The sequence below is a fragment of the Vigna unguiculata genome, chromosome 5 (genome assembly GCF_037176805.1).
Source record: "Vigna unguiculata cultivar grain cowpea cultivar isolate G323 ecotype 2 chromosome 5, ASM3717680v1, whole genome shotgun sequence".
NCBI classification, from domain to species: Eukaryota; Viridiplantae; Streptophyta; class Magnoliopsida; order Fabales; family Fabaceae; genus Vigna; species Vigna unguiculata.
In genome coordinates, this window is record NC_140796.1 from 43,074,840 (window position 1) to 43,097,459 (window position 22,620).

Consider the following 22,620-nt stretch of genomic DNA (forward strand, 5'->3'; position numbering starts at 1 on the left):
TTTATTTTTATTTGTTTGGGGTCCAAACTATTTTGATTTATTGTTTTGGTTGTTCTCAAAATCTTCCAAAAATATACACTTGTGAATAAGCGTAGGAAAATCAGAAATTTCCAGTATTCCTACTACTTTCCTTAATTCAAGCTTAAGTCCATTTTCAAATTTCATACACTTCATTCTTTTCCTTTGGGTGATAAAAAAAGGTAAAGTATTTCCTAATTCTTTAAACTTGGAAGTGTAACATTCCTAGGGAAAATTACTTAAAAACAAATAATAAAAGAATTAATTATATTAATAGTCGTCTCGATAAAAATCCCAACGCGGGAAGATTTAATTTCATGAAAGCACGCGCCAAAACTTATAACATAGATAGTCAAATGTTACAAGTTCCCATTATTCGTGTTTATAATAAAAACGTAAAGTAATACATGTAAGAGAAAAATCCTAGCTCTAATCCCATGCTAGCCCTCACTCCGCCATCTGAACATCCTCAGCACCACCTGTATCAACATCTGCTCCCGTGTAACGAATTACACGATCATCGCCACACACAAACAAAAAGGGTGAGCTGAGAAAATAAAATAACATGCATATAAAACACAAGATAACTCATATACCTATCTTATTCATTATATATAATTCTTGGCCAAGACCTTAACCCCAAGACTTATCAGTCTTCAAATCATACAATTGGTTAGCCTTGGACTCGAGAATATGATGCTCACACGAGCCTACCCGCTCGTGGTCCTGCCTCTACGAACCTCCCTGCTCGTAGTCCTACTCTACGAACCTCCCCACTCATAGTCCTGCTCTACGGACCTGCCCGCCCGTAGTCCAACACATGTGATCCACCAGCCCCGTACCTCCCCGCACGTGGCATCTCTCAGACGTGAGCACGGAACATACGAACCTACCTCGCTCGTATCCCCACGTGAGAGTAACTGGATATGAACCTCCCTACTCATACCATCACATGTTAATCACCATCCATGAACCTACCCGCTCATGGCACAACATCTCCCGATCCAAGTGTAAAAGCATTGTTCAAACAACAAACCAAGAAAGCAAAGAACAACAGTATTTCCGCCTGGCTCTGCCCACGCGCTGCCAGGCGAAATTGCTCCAGACCGTCTGGCGGTATCTACTCACCGCCAGGCACCAGCGACCCCAGGGCCACTGTTTTCTCGTCACCGCCTGGCGGACCTCACCGTGCCGCCAGGCACTATCCCATACAGGGACCCCTGACGCTAATCCCACCGCCTGGCGCACCTACCCGTGCCGCCAGGCGCTGTATCAGCAGCGAAACCCCTCTGGTTTTCTTTTAGCAACTCAGTTAGTCTAATCTGATAAGTGGCTCCATTCCAGGGCCCCGAATAAACTCTTCTGTAGAATGTACATTATGGTTAGTCTACAACTAACATAAGTATCTACAACTAACTTTACCTTGGTCCCCTTTTATACAAGTTTTTACTATATGTGAGCTTTGTTATAGTAAGGCAGTTCATCCCTATCTAAGGACACAGTCCACAATTTAATACCCTCAATTACATTCCAAGGTATATCCCACTGCATTAAGCCAACCTTCCCTCTCATCCGGCTTAGAATCCTTTTCCCATAATTCCTCATGCAATATAACATAACCAATTATCACAACTACTGATTATACCCCTCAATCCTTAACTAAAATTTGTTACTCATAATCAGCCCTGGCTAGTCACAATTTCACAAATACCATGCTTCCAGAAACCTGATCTAGTAATCACAATTCTCCCCTCTCCCTTTTCTCCCTTATGCACAACCCAACACCATGATTAGTTATACATCTACTCTTTACCATCCCTTTAATTAATCCTCACAGTATTTTATTCCCCCATTTTTCTATGTTGCCAAATTATCAATACCCTCACCTACTCCAAATCTCTACTCTCAATTCCGCCACCAAGACCTCACAAAATAGCCCCCTGCCCGCGTCATCGCCTAGCGGCGCTTTGCTTGCCGCCAGGCGGAGTAACAGTGCCTGCACGAACCAGGCTTCTTCCACACCTGTGACAGACTCCACCCCTTTTTCCAGTACTCAGTTCCACCATATCCATTCACCCAGAAATGACCATACCTATTTTAAGGACTAGTTTCCCGTTCTTAATTCAATGCATATAGACTCCTCGATCTTTACCCTCTAGAATCCCCCAAATCAGTTCATTCACGAATATACCTAGAACATTGCCATACTCTGAATTCCAATTGGTTTTCGCCCAACCAAATATTCAATAGAAACTAAACATACCAATTTCAATAATCCAAATTGATTAACACGCAAACAGCATTACAACTCACCAAAATAGAACGCAACAGTGTCGTGCCGCCTGGCAGAAATTCATCGCCACCAGGCGGTTCATGCCAAATTAAGAACAACACACTAGTCTGATGTGCCGCCTGGCGGTACGGGATGAACCGCCAGGCGGTTTCTGGAAAAATCCAGAAACTTCAATACAACAGTGCAGAAAATGATGCAGTGATCATGCTATGATTCAAGGCATTGCACAGTTATTCAATTGCAATCAAAAAGGCAAGAAAACAACTCCCCTAACCTGGAATTTGCTTCAAATTTTGAATTAGTGTGAGTGTGCTCCAATCAAAATCTCCTTGCCCTTGCTCACACTCCCACGCTAGTTTCTTCTCCTCACTTTCCCTCTGCTTTCAGTCCCAATTCACCAAAACCTTCTGTCCAAGTCTCCCACGTACAACAACACCTCTCCTTTCACTAATTCTCTCTCTCTTTTTGGCTTATGAGTAATCTATTCACTCATTCACTTTCTAAAACGAAAATTACTTTAAATGGGGTTTAATAGCTATTGAGTGGATCATCCATCTGATTTTTTAGCCCCTTAGACAACTAGGTTAAGCTGCCCCTTTCAAATTCCATGCAAAAATAAAAGTGCCCTAAAAAAAAGGAAGTTTAATTTGATTCTTAACAAGACTTGAACCCACAACCCATCAATTAGCAGCTCAAGTGCACAACCAATTCAACCAATTCACAATTGTTAATCCCTACAGATTTAGCAATTTTACCATCACGTCACGCATTCAATATGTAACAAAATGCATAATTAAAATAACACATAATTGACATACATAGGACTCAAACCCAAGTCCCTTCACACAACCAAAGTACTCCTAACCATTTGAGCTAGTACGTTTCCACGTCATAGCTCCTCACATTTATTACTTTAAATGTTCTCATTACCCGTCCTATTTAAATAATTAATTAAATAACTATTTAATTTTCCTGGATCTTATAGGAAGCACACTCCCTTACGATCATACTTCCTTGTTTCAATTGCATAAACTCTATTTCTTTTGCTTTCCTCACCTCATTTGGGAAATATTTTTCTAATGTGACGACCTAATAATATTTTTAACTATTTATTTATTGTTATTATTATGTCATAGTTATTGCTTACTATTATTATTATTATTATTATTTTCTATAATATACTTATAGAATTTTAACACCAAATTTTACAATAACATGTAACATACTTAAAATATTTATATATATATATACTTTATATTACTGTAGGCATCTTATATTTACACCATTTGATACATATTATATTTTCTATACTAGAAAAGGAAGGAGTATTATTTATTTATAGTTTTTCCCTTGTATACTAACCTTCAAACATGTGGAGGAAGAATGTTATGGATAGACTTGGACTATTAGGGGTAAATAAAAAGTGACTCCAATTTGTCCTTCAAGGATAACTGGTGCATTTAGAGCATTTAGAAAGGTGATGGTAGAATTTCTCGTTCCTTGAAATGTTACCGAATTATTTACTGCATTTGTTTGTCATGCATTTCCTAAAAAGACTGCTACGATATCGATAAAGAATAGGTCGGGCATGTTAGGGACAGCCATCTACAATGAGATTATAATGTTTTGTTTTTTTACATACACAATCATAAAATAGAAAAGTGAGACAAATATCACATAAAAATATAATATGTCTTAATAAAATAAAATAAAATGAAAACTCTTTCAATTCTATAAAGCTTCGATTTTTATTATACTCTATAAATATTTTTGATTAATTTTATAGTGACTAGTCAGGATAAATGAGTCTCACCACAGCGAACAAAGTAACCCAAGAACATCTTATCTTGAGTACTAACTACTCATTTAAATCCCCAAATTTATACCTCCAACTACAATAATCAAATATTTATTTATCAAAAGTTTTATTTTGATATTAAATCATGTAATTATATAAATAAATAAATAAATAGGATCAGTGCATAACTAAAAATAATAAACAAAAAGGACCAATACATGACTAGAGATAATATAAATGAATAAATGAAAATAAATAGGACCAATGCACAACTCGAGATGAATATAAATAAATAAATGAGAACGAAAACTAAATATAAATTAGAATGAGGTTAGAGACACTTCACTTAAGGTAAATATAGAAAAAATAATAATTATAGAGATAAAAGGATAATAAAAGTAAAAAGATAAAATGATAAATGTCTCATCTCTTTACCTTAGCTATGGAAGATATGTTTGAAAAGTTTAAAGATGATCTTTGTATTTTATTTTTCTCTTGTTTCTTTTCTCACACTCGCATAGACTCTACTTCTCTCTCTTTTTTTCTTACTGTCTTTCTTCTCATCTTCCCTTTCATTTACCTCACCCCTATTTATAATAGTTATTGCAATATTGTATTTAGTTTAAAATGCACTATTTTTTGTTCCAGTTTCCACTGGTTTAATATGGTTAGTTACAGATTAGGCTTTCCAAGATTTTTATCCTTCATTACATTAAAAATTAACATGACATTAAATGTTAGTTGTCCACAGGGACGGAACTTAGTGTTCACATAGGGGAGCCATGGCTCCCCCAACACTTTTTTTTTCTAATTTTTTATATATTTTTAAAAAATATTTTATATATTAAAATTTTATTTATATTAATTTAGTTTAAAAAAACCTTTTTTAAATTTAAAAATTATCTTTTTCTTTTTTATTATAATTTCTTTTATTTCTTTATTTGTTTTTTTTGTGTCTCTATCTCTTTCTCTTTTTTTGTTTCTATTTCAATTTTCGTCATCAATTTTTTATTTTTTTCAAAATCAAATTGCACTAAGAAAAAATTGAGGAGTTAAGGAAAATTTTGGATTAAACAATTTCTTTTTTTGAATAAATTTATTTTTTACTCTTGAAGCAATCTTGGAAGGTCCTTTTGAAGATTTCTATCAAAACACATTCATTATTGACTTGGCAAGATGAAGAGATCTCAATCTTGAAAAGGTGTATTCAATCCAATTTGTAGTCTTTGCTTTGTTTGTGTTTTGATACAGTTTTGAAACAATTTGTTTCTGGTTTTTTTTTCTGCCCTCTGCAAGTGCGTGTTTGCCTTGCTGTTGTGTGGTTGTGCAAGTGTGTGGATGCCTTGCATTTGTGTTCCTTTATCTTAGAATTTAGATTTATCAAGTGTATTTGTAAATCTTGAAATTCTTGTGATATAGTGAATATCTCTAGTTGTGGTTTGCTAGATGAACTGGATGTAGATTCTTAAGAATCGAACCAGTATAAAAATTCTGTGTGCCTTATCTCTTTCTCTCTATATCTTGTCATAGTATAAATGCTCCATACATTAAGCATCAAACCATACTATTTCAATTGATTCAAAAGAAAAGGTTTTTATCAAAACAATTTCAAAAGTGCTAAAACTGGGCAAAATTTGTTAATACCAATTTACCCCCCCTCTTGGTTGTGAAATATTGGTGCATCAATTCTAACATAATATGTATATATATTTTATTATAACTAGAAAAAAATATTTTATTGTAGTTATACGTATATTATGTTATAAGTATTATAACTTATCTTATTATTTAAAATATATTATTTTGTAGTAATATTTTTATTATAATTATTTTAATTATAAAAACTTAATTAATTTTGATTCCTTGAATATTTATAATTTTTATATTTATACTAGTGTACACACAAGTGCTATCGCACCTATGTGAACGTATTTTTTAAATATGAATAATAGTATGTTAATAAGTGATAATAGTGTAATGTTATTAAATTAATATATAAAATAAATTTATATTTATTAAAAATAAAGTGAAATGAATAAAAAAAAGAAAAGAAGATAAATAGTTTTACAGAAAATAGGTAAAAATAATCATTAATTTTAAAAATTTAATAAATAATTATATTGTAAATGGTATAATTGATATTATGAAATGTAGATACAAAAGAGGGAATCCTCTTTATATATTCTTATAGATATTTACATGATCTTCATTTATTATACTAGATATAATATATACATGAAAAGTATTGTATTATAAAATTTTAGATGTTAATATACCGAAAACATTATGATCTAAATTTTGAGACGTTATAAGATATACATGGATAATTTTCACTCTTACCAAGATGATTAAGAAAAACCTTAACATGATTATAATTTATCATAATATTTATTTAAAAATTATAGTAGATTCAAATATAATTTTATCAAGAAAATAAACTAAAAAGAAACTTAAGGCTATTTAACATATTTTCAAGAAAGTTAAATATATATTTTTTTCTTAAAATTAAATGTATTTTTGGGTTTATCATTGACTAATCATAAATTTAAACTATTGGAATCAACAAACAGAAGTAGAGCACTAGAGTTATGAGTAATTGACATATTCTTGGGGATAATTTGTTATCGATGAATGAACAACGATATTTCTTTCTACACTTAATATTGTATCAATAAATAATCTTCCTTAACAAAAAACAACCATGTGATGTGTGTCAACACCAATATAAAAATAAATGTTTCTAAAAACATAAAAAAAAATGTTTCTAAAAACATTAAAAAAAGTATTAAATAAAAAAGTAAAAATAAAATTTGCCTCAAGAAATAACAATTTAGAAAAAAAAAAGATTTAAAAGAAAACGAGATTTTAAAAGAATTTCTTTGAATTGTTTTAAAAAAATAATAATAAAGTAAGATAGGAAATTTTATTTTTACATTTAAAAATATGAATTAAAAGATTAAAGTATATATAAATTATTGTTAATAAAAAATTCATTTTTTTCATTTTATTTTAATTAATTAAAAGTTAAAAATTAAGAAACAATTTTAAGAATTGAGGTGCACACAGTTATTCTTCGTGCACCCCTCCACTTACATCTTAAACCCTATACAACTTTTTCTTTTAAAAAATAATAAAAGTGTTAAGAATTTTACTTTTGTTATGAATTACTCATATGATTGATAATCATATTATTCATTACTCTTTATGTAATATTTTATATTTACTATTTGATTTTATATCCTTTCTGGGTTACCATATTGTATCTATAAATAGGACTCGTCCTATCAGTAATAAGACACACATACAAACAGAAGTTGCTCCCTACTCTCTCATTCTCTATTCTTCCTCTCCTTTGTCTCTCTTATTACCTTTATTTTATAACACGTTATCAGCACGAGGGTTATCCAACTGAGCGTGAAGGCATTTTTTTTCCCTAAGAACAACGCTCTACATTCCTCAACCGAGGTTCTTTCTAATCTTTTTCTCATTCACAAACTTTATCTCATATTTTTTTTGTGTAATGATAATTGTTTGATTTATTTTTTTCTCTGTCATATTATTATTATTATTATTTGATTTTAATAATTTCATACATGAAATTTGATTATATTCATATTTTATATGCTAGTTCTAAAACATGTCAAATCTTGCAAAGCTTGAATTTGCGGCCCTTGATATTTCGGGGGGAGAATTATTTATCATGGATTTTAGATGCTGAGATTCATCTAGATGCAATGGGTCTGGGTGATGCTATTAAAGAAGGAAATAAAGCATCTGAACAAGATAAAGCTAAAGCTATGATTTTCCTTCGTCGCCATCTTCATGAAGGGTTGAAAATTGAATACCTTACTATAAAAGACCCTTCTGTATTATGGAAAAATTTAAAAGAAAGATATGACCACCAAAAAACTGTGATTTTGCCAAAAGCTCGTTATGATTGGATGCATTTACGGTTGCAAGATTTTAAAACTGTAAGTGAATATAATTCTGCAATGTTTAGAATTACTTCTCAATTGACTCTATGTGGAGAAAGAATTATTGATGAGGATATGTTGGAAAAAACATTCTCAACTTTTCATGCAACTAATTTGCTTTTGCAACAACAGTATCGTGAAAAAGGTTTTCACAAATATTCTGAATTGATTTCATGCCTTCTTGTGGCTGAACAAAATAATGAACTCTTGATGAAAAATCATGAGGCCCGACCAACTGGTTCTGCTCCATTCCCAGAAGTGAATGCAGCAACATCTGATCCATATAATCATGGACGAGGTCAAGACCATAATAATAATCGTGGTCGTAATTTTGGCTGTGGTCGTAGCCATGGTCGTGGTCGTGGTCGTGCTATTAATCATGGTCGTGGACATGGTTATAAAGGAAATTTCAAAGAGAAACTTCATCAACAGAAGTGGAACAAGAATGCGAAAAAGGAAAAAGAAAGGGGTGAAAATAATGGCAAAAAGGCTGAAAATATATGTTACCGTTGTGGTAGTAAAGGTCATTGGACCCGTGCCTGTTATACACCAAAGCATCTTGTTGAACTCTACCAAGAATCACTTAAAAAGAAGAATGTAGAAACACACTTTGCTTATGAAGATGGTGATTCTAATTATGGTCATATGGATACTACTCATCTTGATATTGGTGATTTCTTTTCTAAACCCGATGGAAGCATTGATCACCTTATTGGTGATGGGAGTGTTAGAAAATAATTTTATTTTATTTTATATTATGTTATTAAATTTTAAGACAATGTTTTATATTTAATTCATGTTGCTTTTATATGTACAAGTTTTTATGTTTTTATGAATAAAATCCTCTATTTTATTTTTATTTTTTCTCCTCTTACAAAGTAATCTCTAATATTGATATTTATGTTTATATGAAGAATGAATATTGGCATTAACACCAATGATGATGATGTGCCTTGCTGATAGTGCAACAACTCATACAATTCTCAAGAGTAATAAATTTTTCTCTTGTTTGGTAATGCGAGAAGTCAATGTTAGTACTATTTCTGGTACTACAAATATAATTGAAGGCTCTGGAAGAGCTACAGTACTTCTGCCAAGAGGTACAAGATTGCATATTAAAAATGCATTTTATTCTCCTAAGTCCAATAGAAACTTATTAAGTTTCAAGGATATTCGTCTAAATGGATATCATATTGAGACAAATAATGAAGGAGATGTTGAATATCTTTATATCACTCAAATTGAGTCAAATAAAAAATGTGTATTGGAGAAATTATCAGCCTTCTCTTATGGCTTGTACTACACATATATTAATTCGATTGAGACGCATGTTATTGTAAGCCAGAAGCTTACAAATAAGAATGAATTTCTTGTTTGGCATGATCGGTTGGGTCATCCTGGATATATCATGATGCGAAAAATAGCTGAAAACTCATGTGGACATCCACTTAAAAGTCAAAAGCTTCTTCAGTCCAATGATTTCTCATGTACTGCATGTTCGCAAGGAAAATTGATAATAAGACCACCACCAGAAAAAATTAGAAATGAGTCAATCTCATTTTTAGAACGAATACAAGGTGATATTTGTGGTCCAATACACCCACCATGTGGATCATTTAGATATTTCATGGTATTAATTGATGCGTCCACTAGATGGTCACATATTTGTTTACTATCAACTCGAAATCAAGCATTTGCTAAGTTATTAGCACAATTGATCAAGTTAAGAGCCCACTTCCCAGATTATCCAATTAAGAAAATTCGTCTTGATAATGCTGGTGAATTTACATCTCATGCTTTTAATGAGTATTGTATGTCAATTAGAATTGAAGTTGAACATCCAGTAGCACATGTTCATACTCAAAATGGACTTGCAGAATCATTGATAAAACGTCTAAAATTGATTGCAAGACCTTTACTTATGAAAGCTAATCTTCCAATGACTACTTGGGGATATGCAATTCTGCATGCTGCAGTATTGATTCGCATCAGACCAACAAGTTATCACAAATACTCTCCTTTACAGTTGGTTTTTGGTCAGCAACCAAATATTTCTCATTTAAGAATTTTTGGGTGTGCTGTATATGTCCCAATTTCCCCACCAAAAAGGACTATGATGGGTCCTCAAAGACGTTTGGGAATATATGTTGGATATGATTCTCCATCGATAATAAAATATCTTGAACCATCAACATGTGACTTATTTACAGCTCGATTTGCTGATAGTCATTTTGATGAATCAGTTTTTCCAACGTTAGGGGGAGAAAGAAAGAAATTGGAAAAGGATATTGGTTGGAATGAATTATCATTATCTCATCTTGATCCTCGTACAAAAGAGTGTGAACTAGAAGTTCAACGGATAATTCATTTACAAAAATTGGCCAACCAATTACCAGATGCTTTTACTGACACAAAAAGGGTAACTAAGTCACATATACCCGCTGCTAATACTCCAATTAGAATTGATATTCCTGTTGGACAATCTAATATAGCAAACGAATCTCAAACACACCTAAAGCGTGGTAGGCCTGTGGGTTCCAAAGATAAAAATCCTCGTTTGAGAAAAAGGGAAAAAAGGCAAGATGGCCTAATCGAGGGGGTAAAAGTCCCAAAAGATTCTTTTGACATAATCAATGATTCGGTTCCAAAAGAACATCAGGTACCTGAAATTGTTGAAAATGATGAGATCTCAATAAATTATGTCATGAATCATAAAATATGGAATCGAAATAAAGTCAATATTGACGAGGTTTTTGCATATAATGTAGCAAAGGATGTTATAAGTGATAATGATGATCAAGAACCAATGACAATTGAAGATTGTCGACAAAGAAATGATTGGCCAAAATGGAAAGATGCAATCCAAGCAGAATTAGATTCGCTTGCTAAACGAAAGGTTTTTGGACCTGTAGGTCGCACACCTGAGGGTGTAAAACCTATTGGGTACAGATGGGTTTTTGTACAAAAATGAAATGAGAATGGTGAAATTGTTAGATACAAAGCACGGTTAGTTGCTCAAGGTTTTTCACAAAGACCTGGTATTGATTTTGAGGAGACATATTCTCCAGTATTGGATGCAACAACATTTAGATATTTAATTAGCCTTGTTGCACAAGAAGGTTTGAATTTGCACCTCATGGATGTTGTTATAGCCTATTTGTATGGCTCTTTGGAAAATGATATTTATATGAAACTCCCTGAAGGATTTAATGTACCCAACAAAGCAAATTCTAAAGAGGATTATTCAATAAAATTGAATAAGTCCCTTTATGGATTGAAACAATCAGGACGTATGTGGTATAACCGTCTAAGTGAGTACTTATTAAAGGAAGGGTATAAAAATGACCCTATTTGTCCTTGTATTAATATGAAAAGATCCGAGAATGAATTTGCCATAATTGCTATTTATGTAGATGACATAAACATAGTTGGAACTCCTAATGAGCTCACAAAGGCAATTGATTGTTTAAAGAAAGAATTTGAGATGAAGGATCTTGGAAGGACAAAGTTTTGTTTGGGATTACAAATTGAGTATTTAAACAAAGGTGTTCTTGTACATCAAGAAGCGTATATAACGAAAGTGCTTAAAAAGTTCTATATGGACAAATCACATTCACTATGCACTCCAATGGTGGTGAGGTCATTAGATGTTGATAAAGACCCTTTTAGACCTCAAGAAAAAGATGAAGAACTACTTGGTCCTGAAGTACCATATCTTAGTGCTATAGGAGCACTAATGTATCTTGCTAATTATACTCGACCTGATATAGCATTTGCTGTAAATTTGTTAGCAAGATATAGTTCTTCACCTACAAGAAGACATTGGAATGGAGTAAAACAAATACTCTGTTACCTTAAAGGCACTATGAATATGGGCTTGTTTTACCCAAATGATTCAAAATTAGATCTAATGGGTTATGCAGATGCAGGTTATTTATCAGATCCTCATAATGGTCAATCACAAACAGGATATTTGTTCACATGTGGTGGCACAGCGATTTCATGGCGATCTGTGAAACAAACAATAACGGCAACATCGTCAAATCATGCAGAAATTTTAGCATTACATGAGGCAAGTCGTGAATGCGTTTGGTTAAGGTCTATAATTCAACATGTGCGACAAACTTGTGGTTTATCCTTGGGAAAAATGAAACCAACAACGATATATGAAGACAATAGTGCATGCATTGCTCAATTGAAAGAAGGATATATTAAAGGAGACAGAACAAAACATATTCTTCCAAAATTCTTTTTCACTCATGATCTTCAAAGAAATGGTGATGTAGAGATCCAAAAGATTCACTCATGTGAAAATCTAGCAGATTTATTTACAAAGTCTTTGCCAAGGAGAACTTTTGAGCAATTGGTTCACAGGATTGGATTCCGCCATCTTAATGATGTAAGTTTACATGAGGGGGAGAAATAGAAGATGCAAAGAACAATATTATATAGAATGATGTACTCTTTTTCCTTCACTAGGTTTTTATCCCAAAGGGTTTTTCCTAATAAGGTTTTAACGAGACACATTCTTTTATCAATGGACACCCAAGGAGGAGTGTTATGAATTAATGGTCGTCCATTGATTTATACAATTACTCATATGATTGATAATCATATTATTCATTACTCTTTATGTAATATTTTGTATTTACTATTTGATTTTATATCCTTTCTGGGTTACCATGTTGTATCTATAAATAGGACTCGTCCTATCAGTAATAAGACACACATACAAACAGAAGTTGCTCCCTACTCTCTCATTCTCTATTCTTCCTCTCCTTTGTCTCTCTTATTACCTTTATTTTATAACAACTTTCTCATTTACTTTTTCGTTTAAAAAATAATAAAAAATGTTAAACCGTATAATCTTTCAAACTAGAGTAACAACTTCACATCTATATTTCAACATAATTTCCTTTTAGTTTGTGGTCTCGTCAGGGTCACGATTTTGATGACAATATACACCAATAAAACACAATTCCTAAAGTATTAAATATTTTTCCTAATTTTTAACTAATTCCAATAGATTATGTAAAATGTCATAAAAAAACAGGGGTAATTTTAATCTAATAATTTATCAAATATCTGATTTTAGTCCCAATTTTTTAAGACGAACACATGTGATACTACAGGAGATAAACAGACACACGAAGGAGACACGTAGACGAACACATTGACACAGCGAGGGACACCTCTGAAGAAGAAGGGCAAAAAAAAAAAAACGCACAAATGGCATTGCTTCATATACCATTCTTCTCTCACACACTTTCTCTCGCATTCACTTCCACACCCAAACCAAAACTCAACAACAATAACAAAAACCGTTTCTCCTTCTTCACTCCCACACTCTCTTCCACTGCTCTAATGGCCACTTCTCACAAGGTCTTGGTTCCAATCGCAGATGGCACCGAGCCCATAGAGGCTGTCATCATCGTCGACGTCCTCCGCCGCGCCGGCGCCGTCGTCACCATCGCCTCCGCCTCCGCCAGCCTGACCGTCCTAGCTCGCTTCGATGTCAAGATCGTCGCAGACGCCTTCGTCTCCGACATCGTCGACACATCGTTTGACCTCATCGCAATCCCTGTACCTCTCCTTCGATGTGTTTTTCGCGAGATTGTGTTTAACGTCGATAATCGAATTTAAGACGTTTTCCATTAATTGATTAGCTATTAGTTGTGAATTTAATTGTTATTTAACGTCATGGATTGAATGATTTAATTCAGATTAGTCTATCATTGAGTTCATGAAGAGTGCCTTGCATGTGTGTGTCGTTCAATCACCAAGTATGATTATGATTTCTCATTAATTTACTGTGTAAAAGAATTTACACTGATAAAGCATCACTATTAAACAGTTTTTAGAAGGTATGAGGTAAACACTGACGTTTAAATTCTTAGGGACTAATATGCTGTTTACTGATTATTATTGTTGTGATTTGTGCGTGTAGGGAGGGATACCGGGTGTTGAAAATCTGAGGGACTGTAAGGTTTTGGAAGAGTTGGTGAAGAAGCATGTGGAGGAAGGACGGCTTTATGCTGCGATGTGTGCTGCTCCTGCGGTAGTGCTTGGGCCTTGGGGTTTGGTGAATGGATTAAAGGTAAAGTTTGCTATGCAGTCCACTTTGTTATGTTGTGTTGCTGCTGGTGATGGTTTTGGTGACTCTGTGTGTGTGTGGTTGTTGGACAGGCGACTTGTTTTCCTGCATTGATGGAGAAATTGGCCTCTTACGGAGCCACTACTGTCGAGTCTAGGGTGCAGGTGGATGGGAAATTAGTGACCAGTCGAGCGCCGGGAACTACCATGGAGTTTGCTGTTGCCCTGATTGAGCAGTTAATGGGAAAAGCGAAAGCAGAACAAGTTGCTGGCCCGCTGGTGAGGGTTTCATTCGTGCCTTGACAATTCTTGTTGTTTTTTAAATGCAGAAAAATGTAGTATACACGAACCTGTTGCATTTCAGGTGACTGGTGGGTGGAATTAATCTAAACTATATAATTATATGTGGATTATCAGATTAGGTTGAAATGATATTGATCATCACCGATGTAAAATTAAATGGTCCTGATTAGTTCATCTCTCCTGTCATGCTATCACCTGATAGCTTGATACCTTTTTTATATCTACAAGGTTGGTGTCTACTTATAACTGATAATATGCTTTATCTGTCGGTATCCGGGGGAATAATCTGGGAATTAATATGGTTGGAAAATCCTATCTGACATGTTTTGTGATATCTGGAAATAAAAAATAGATGTGTTTGGTATTTGAAGATAATAATTCGAGGAAGAAAGTTCCATATATGAACATATTTGAGGCTTTGTCTACATGTCAAAGATGAATTTGTTGCTGAAACCAGGCAGAGAAAAATATACTCAAAACAAAAAGCTGTTATGGTCTAACAAGTAGAATCAAAGTAACAGTGAAATACCCCAATGAAACAGTAAAAATCCAATGGAACAGTGGAATGGAATTGCCAACAGAAATTAGAATGATTGAGTTTGGTTTACAAGGAACTAAAAATGGAAATCATAACGAAGCCACAAGTAATGGAATTCCTGACATCCAATGTTGATACTTGAAGAAAGGGAATGATGAAATGAGTAACAGAATTGGTTTAGAACAAAGAGAGAATGAGCATCCAATGTTGATACTTGAAGAAAGGGAATGATGAAATGAGTAACAGAATTGGTTTAGAACAAAGAGAGAATGAGCAGAGAAGGAGTAGAAACAGTTAGCAGAGAGGATTGCATACTAGACACGTGCCTCTCTCACCGAATGAATTCCTTTAAATACACGTTTTCCTTCCGTTCACGTGTGCTTCTCCTCAAAGCCTTGTCATGCGGATCCATTTCCACTTGGCCCCTTCCTTCCACTATATTTTCTGTTATTTTCTTTTTTCATGTATCAATACCCTTCCTTTTAACCTCAACCTTGCCCTCAAGGTTGAATTGAGGATAAGTATTATGAAATTCCTCAATATCTTCCCAAGTAGCTTCATTGGCTTGAGTCGATTGCCACTGTACTAACACCTATTAGCTTCATTGGCTTGAGTCGATTGCCACTGTACTAACACCTATTGTATATCAGCATCATTACGCTTTATAACTCTTTGCTGCAGCACTTCCATAAGACTTAAGATTGGTCCAAATTCAATGGTGGTCAAAGGTAATGGTATGTATTGTTGGGAGTGAGTCCCTTCAAACTTTTTAAGCAAGGAAATGTGGAAAATAGGATGAATTCTGGTTGTATCAGGAAGCCTCAACTTGTAAGCAAATGGACCTATTTTCTCCATCACTTCAAATGGTCCAAAGAAGCGCATGACTAATTTTTGATTCTTTCTAAGAACCATTGAATGTTGTCTGTAGGGCTGCAATTTGACTAATGCGAGATCACCAATGTGCAGCTGAAACTCTCTTCTCACCAATGTGCAGCTGAAACTCTCTTCTCTTTTTATCGGCCTGGAGCTTCATATAGTTTTGAGCCTTCATCAAATTGGCTTTGAGCTGCTCCAACACCTTGTCTCTATTGATTAAGGACTCTTGAATAGGAAGTGGATCTGTATTATGGACTTATAAGGAACAATCGAAGGAACAATCGAAGGAGGTTCTCTGCCAAAAACAACTTTGAAATGACTATTTTTATGTTGTGATGATAAGAAGAATTGTACCAAAATTGTGCCCAGGGAATAAAATACCAAAGCTTAGGATTTTCAAAAACATAACACCTCAAATACATCTCCAAAGTCTTGTTAAGTACCTCAATTTGACCATCACTTTGGGGATGATATGCGGAACTCATGGCCAATGTTGTGCCTTGGACTCTAAATAAATGTTTTCAAAATGAGCTGATAAAAATCCTGTGACGGTCAGATACAATGGTTCTGGGAAAACCATGAATTTTTTCCACATGATTGATAAAAGCTTCTGCTACAAGTTTGCTATTAAAATTGGTTTTCAAGGCAATGAAATGGCCAAACTTCAAAAGCCTATCCATTACCACCAGAATAGTAGAAAAGCCATGTGAAGAAGGAAGATGTGTAATGAATTGCAGTAGGCCATTAGGTAGAGCTTGGTCCACTTTAGCTTGTTGACATATGCTACAATTACGAATATAGGTTTTGATCTCTTCCTAAATCCTAAACCCTAAACTATAAACTTTCTAGCATGACCCCCCACCTTAGAATCATGAAATTCTTGCAGAATTAGATTCTTCAATTTTGAATTAGCCGGTATCATTAATCTACCTCTTCTGAGAATCATGCCATATTTAACAACAAACTTGTCCAAAGGTAATGTATCTTGGGTATTTTGAATCAACAATTTATTTAACTCTGCATCCTCCCTTGTCAGTTTTGGCATATGTTTCGACCATTTAAATTGTGCTTCTGACCAAGCCATCAAACAGTCTCTAGACAATGCATCAACTGGTATGTTTTCTCTTCCAGGCTTATAATAGATAGTCATAACTTAGGAACTTAGGTAACCACTGTTGTTGCTCAGGAGTTTGCAACTTCTGTTCCAACAATTATTTCAACCTTTTCTATTATGTGTTAATGATGAATTTATTTCCCAACAAATAATGTCTAAACTTATCCAAAGCTTCTGTTATTGCATAGAACTCCCTAGTATAAACCGATTGTTTTTGCATTCTAGGGGAGAGTTTCTTGGAGAAATAAGCAATTGGATGGTGAGCTTGGCTAAGAACATCTCCAATTCCTGACCCAGATGCATCAGTCTCTAAAACAAATGGCTCCTTAAAGTTGGGGATGGTTAGTACAGGCACAAAAGTCATCGAGTCCTTCAAGCTGTCAAAAGCTTAGGATGCCTTTTCAGTCCAATTAAATGAGTCTTTCTTTAACAAATCAGTTAAATGTGCAATTGTGGTTGCATACCCTTTGATAAACCGTCTATAATAACCTATGAGACCTAAGAAACCTGTCAATTGTTTCACTATGGTGGGTCTAGGCTAGTTTTTAATAGTTTCTAATTTAGATGTTTTCATAGCAACCCCTTATGACCTAAGTAATCAATTTCCTTCACACCAAAGGAACATTTTGAAAGCCTAGCGTATAAGTGTTGCTGTTGCAGAATTCCCAAAACCAGCTCCAAAGGATATAAGTGATCATTCCATGTAGCACTAAAGACCAGAATATCATAAAAAAAAACCAACACAAATTTTCTTAAGTATTCCTTGAAGATCTTATTCATTAAACTCTGGAAAGATGCAAGAGCATTAGTTAACCCAAATGGCATTACAAGCCATTCATAGTGTCCATGGTGGGTTCTAAATGCCGTTTTATGTCTATCTTCTTGTTTCAACAAGATTTGGTGATAGTCGGATCTTCAATCTAGCTTAGAAAAGAAAGTGGCTCCAAATAACTCATCTATAAATTCATCAACAGTTGGAATGAGAAATGTATCTCTAATGGTGATAGCATTAAGAGCTCTATAGTCAGTACATACCCTCCATAATCCATCCTTCTTCTTGACCAAAATGATTGGAGAAGGAAAAGGGCTTTTGTTGGGTTGTATTATACCTTCATCAAGCATGCCTTGCACCAGCTTTTCAATTTCTGCTTTTTGACTATGAGGGTAATGATAAGGCTTAACTTTGACAGGTTGGGATCCTTCAATCAAGGGAATTGAATGATCATGAAAACACTATGGTGGTAACGATGTTGGTGTCTTAAAAGTCGAGCTATAATTATGTAACAGCAATGCCAATTTTGGTTCAATATCAACAGGTAATTCCTTAAGTGTAAAATGATACAAACTCTCCTCAACCAATTGCATACCGAACACCTTTGCAATTGAATCAATGTTCATCATTCTTCTTATGTGATGCAAATGTGCCTGTGTAGGTGAGCAATCGTTTTCTCCCTGTAACGTTATGAATTTTCCTTCATATAAGAACTTCAACTGCAACAACTCGTAATCAGCGATGTGAGAGCCTATTGCTTTTAACCAATTGGCCCCTAATATCAAATCAGCTCCTGAAATTGGTAACAAAAATACAGGTAGTTCAAATTTAGCTCCTTGAACTTGAATATTGACTTCTTCAATCATTCCTTCAGTCATGTAATTTCCAATCTCCACCATGAATTTAAACAGTGGTGCTTTTTCTATAGGCAATTTAAGAAACTTAGCAATCCTTGGCTGTAGAAAATTATCAGAGCTACCTCCATCCACTAATACCGTAACTGGCAGAGTATTAATATGAGCAATAAACCGAATGGTACCAACCCTTCGTCACCCTTCATAGCATTTAGAGACAAATGATGATTATCTTCTAATGCTACATCAGTCTGTGTAGGCGTGCTAGAAATCACAGTGTCAGCAGCGTGATCAACTTCAGAGCTCTTTTCTTCAATTTGTAACATCAACAATTGCCTATTGGGACATTTGTGATTAAAAGTAAATTTCACATCACAAAAGTAACAAAAACCTTTTTCTCTCCTCAATTGCATCTCAGCAGGTGTAATTCTCTTCACATTTACATTTCTGGTTGGAGGATGGAAGGTGTAGGTAGCAAAGGTAGTAAGGACTGCTTAGGAGTAATTTTTGCTGGGCTAGCATTGATATTGCTAGATGACAAAGAAGAATATTTGTGATTATAATTAGTACCGCGTTCTTGAACGAGAGGTGTATACTTGTCTTTATATAATTTCGCCAAGGCCATTGCTCTAAGTAAATTGGTGGGACACTGGGGTACCACATCCCTTCTAATCTCACGGTTCAAACCACTTAAAAAACTATGCAACACAGTAGCATCACTAAGACCTTCAGAACGGTTTGCCAATGCCATAAACTTCAAATAATAATCCAAAACAGTTATTGATTGTTGGAGCTTGAAAAGGTCTGCCATAGGAGAATTGAAAGGAGAAGGTCCAAAATGACTTTCTAGAGCTCTTGTCAAATCTTGCCACGTTTGTTTGTGCAGCTGACATACGGTGCAACATTTGGAACCACAAAATAACATCCTTCTCAAAGTGAATTGAAGCTATATCCACTCGTTCATTGTCAGGAGTTCTGTGATAATTGAAAATTTTCTTTGCCTTGAAAATTCATTCTAATACAGGAGATGTACCATCAAAGCTACAGGGTGTCATCACTAGCAGTGAGTCGGTTGAGTTCGAAGCATGAATGTGTAGAGTCTGACCTTGATTGAACATATCCAACGATTTATGCATCTGGTCCATTTGGTCATTGTTAGCAGTTTGAAACTGAATGATCAAATCATGCTTTGCCTTATCCCTTTCCAGTTGTTTCTCAATCCAGCCAAAAATCGAAGTAAGTTGGGCTTGGATATCTTTCATCCTTGTGTTCTCTGCCATTGACGTCAATGAAAGCACCAATGTAACAAGTAGAATCAAAGTAATAGTGAAATACCCAATGAAACAGTAAAAACCCAATGGAATAGTGGAATGAAATTGCCAACAGAAATTAGAATGATTGAGTTTGGTTTACAAGGAACTAAAAATGGAAATCATAATGAAGCCACAAGTAATGGAATTCCTTATGTCCAATGTGGATACCTGAAGAAAGGGAATGATGAAATGAGTAACAGAATTGGTTTAGAACAGAGAGAGAATGAGCAGAAAAGGAGTAGAAACAGTTAGCAGAGAGGATTGCATACTAGACATGTGTCTCTCTTACTTAATGAATTCCTTTAAATACTCGTTTTCCTTCCGTTCACGTGTGATTCTCCTCAAAGTCTTGTCATGCGGATCCATTTCCACTTGGCCCCTTTCTTCCACTATATTTTTTGTTATTTTCTTTTTTCTTGTAGCATGTGGTTTATGATTAAGGTCTTATTTGGATAAGGTCCTCCATAAATATTAATAGAAGTAAACAACTAGATGGTGAAATGAATTGAGGTTTTCCCGAAAGCTAAAACCACCTCATGCACTTCAACTTTGGAAAAATTAAAAAGAGTGCTTGAGTTTATCCAAACAAGGTCTAATATTGTAAATTTTCCTAGCTATTATGATTAATTACAAAAGATGGACAGCCATGGAATTGAAACATCGAGTGTTCATAATTGGATGAAGCTAGATGTACTTTGCTATGCTCGACCATTCTCAATATGCAGACATGTATATTGTTAACTCCTTGACAAGTGTACTAAGTTGTCCAAGTATACAATTAATAACTTATCTAGATTAAAAAATATTTCCATAAATTTGGTAGTACGTGCAAGAAAGTAAACGTATGCATGAATAAGTAAACACTTTGGAAATTAGGAACCCTTAGAAGAGGGAAAAGATTAGAAATGATATGAATTGGTAATGTTGGGGTTAGATTTAACCGACCTCACTTTCATGCATTTAATCACTCAACTCATTTCCATTATAATGCCAAATTCAAACCACAAGTTTACTCAAACTCTAATCCCTTAGTAGAATGAGCATAGATTTCCTTATTAGGAATCAATTTCTTGAACCCCTAATAAACAAACCTGTTTTAGTAACTAGGGTTTAGGACAACTAATGAGTCAAACTGTACTCTTAGATACAAGCTTCATTAGTTATCTTGTTTTTCAACATCTAATGAACCATGAACCAAGTATCAAGCTATGTGTGATCGAACTAAACAAAAATACAAACATTCAATGGAAAAGCATATAAATATATACACACATGTGTGTGTCTCTGACTTTGTGGCGTTGGCCTGGCTTTTGTGGCACATAACGTAACAGATCTTTTAAAACTTCACATTTTGGTTTTTCTTCTTGCTTTGCTGGATTGCCAACTTCTTTGGTTTGAAACAAAAATTTCTTGTTCAATGGTTAGATTAATATAATCCAAAATGTAATTATTTACAAAATTAAGGTAAAAATAAAGGTTAAGTAGGTTAAAAGCTAGAAAAAAGTTGATTTTATTAATTAAAGATAATTAAAATAATGATAAAAATTAACATTATCATATATCCACATAAAGAGGGAGGGGAACTAAGTGTTTGACAGTCCCTAACAATGCAACACATGTTTGTGCTACATTGTTGAAGTCTGACAGTAAATACTTTATGGTAGAGGTGGAACCAAATGAAGAGAAAAACAAATTCTATCACATATAAGATAAGCTTATTGGTAATGTATGAGCGAACTGTTGTTGCACATGGGTACGTTGGGTCTTCTGCTACTGAATGTTTGAGATACAATAAAAGTGCTATTTTTTAATGCTTTGTTATATCAGATCCTTTTTTTAATGCTTTGTTATATCAGATCCTTGCTATGATGTAAATCATTGTCCTTTCTCTCATCAGGTTTGTGTGTAATTGAATGTTCAGGTCATGCATTAGAATCATGATGACGAACATGCTTTCAAGGAGTTTAACCCAGTGCAATGGACATAGCCATGATCCTGTATTTTCTGAAAGATTACATAAAAGAGGTGATGTGGTTGTGGTGTGTTGTGTGTGGTCTTAAGTCATAACTTTGTAACAACAAATAGGTACCCGCAAATTGAGGATCAAATGCCTGGCGGTGGATACCTAGAATTGTCACTCCAAACTACATATCTTATCGTCACATGAATTGCTTCATCTCAGGATGAAATAACGTACCCTCCTTTTATGCTTTTTTTTTTTTTTGTGTAAGGTTATGATTGGATTTTAGAAATATCAGTTGTTTTAATTTTAAAAAATGGAATGGAATATGAAACTTCCTCGGAATCATAAAAGGTTTAACATGTTTTTAGTTTTTCTTTTTTCGATTTTCATTAAACGTATCTTAGTGTTGCAAATTCTTTCCGTTAATGTTTAGTAATTATTGTTAATCAGGTTAATAAGATATAATTATCATATATGGCTATATGTATAATTCTGAAGTATTCGTGCATAAGATACAGGGTCATTAATATCAGTGGACTAAAAAAATCGGTAGAAGAAAGTATTATATGCACCTATCTAATCAAGACTTGATTGAAAAATAATGAAATCTACTTTAAAAAAAAATAAAACAAATCAGTTAAAACTGTGGTTAAATATAGTTGTGGAATAATATAACAAGGAGACGTCACATTTTAATATTTGATCTTTGTC

The 22,620-nt window shown here is 34.1% G+C and overlaps 1 protein-coding gene across 8 annotated transcripts; it reads left to right on the forward strand.

Moving 5' to 3' along the window:
• The first annotated feature begins 13,246 nt into the window (after nucleotides 1-13,246).
• Nucleotides 13,247-22,251, forward strand: LOC114185259 (protein DJ-1 homolog B-like). Of its 8 annotated transcripts, XM_085673591.1 has the most exons (7): nucleotides 13,247-13,666; nucleotides 14,031-14,180; nucleotides 14,270-14,455; nucleotides 18,198-18,323; nucleotides 18,441-18,596; nucleotides 18,708-18,814; nucleotides 18,884-19,830. In XM_085673591.1, exons 1-4 carry the CDS (start codon nucleotides 13,313-13,315, stop codon nucleotides 18,267-18,269), a joined length of 762 nt encoding a protein of 253 aa, XP_085529717.1. In that variant the 5' UTR covers nucleotides 13,247-13,312; the 3' UTR covers nucleotides 18,270-18,323; nucleotides 18,441-18,596; nucleotides 18,708-18,814; nucleotides 18,884-19,830. The 8 variants fall into 8 exon arrangements, with proteins under 8 accessions (XP_085529717.1, XP_085529715.1, XP_085529714.1 ...); XM_085673589.1 differs by having other exon boundaries at nucleotides 18,441-18,814; XM_085673588.1 differs by having other exon boundaries at nucleotides 18,441-18,814; nucleotides 18,893-19,830.
• The last annotated feature ends 369 nt before the right edge of the window (nucleotides 22,252-22,620 follow it).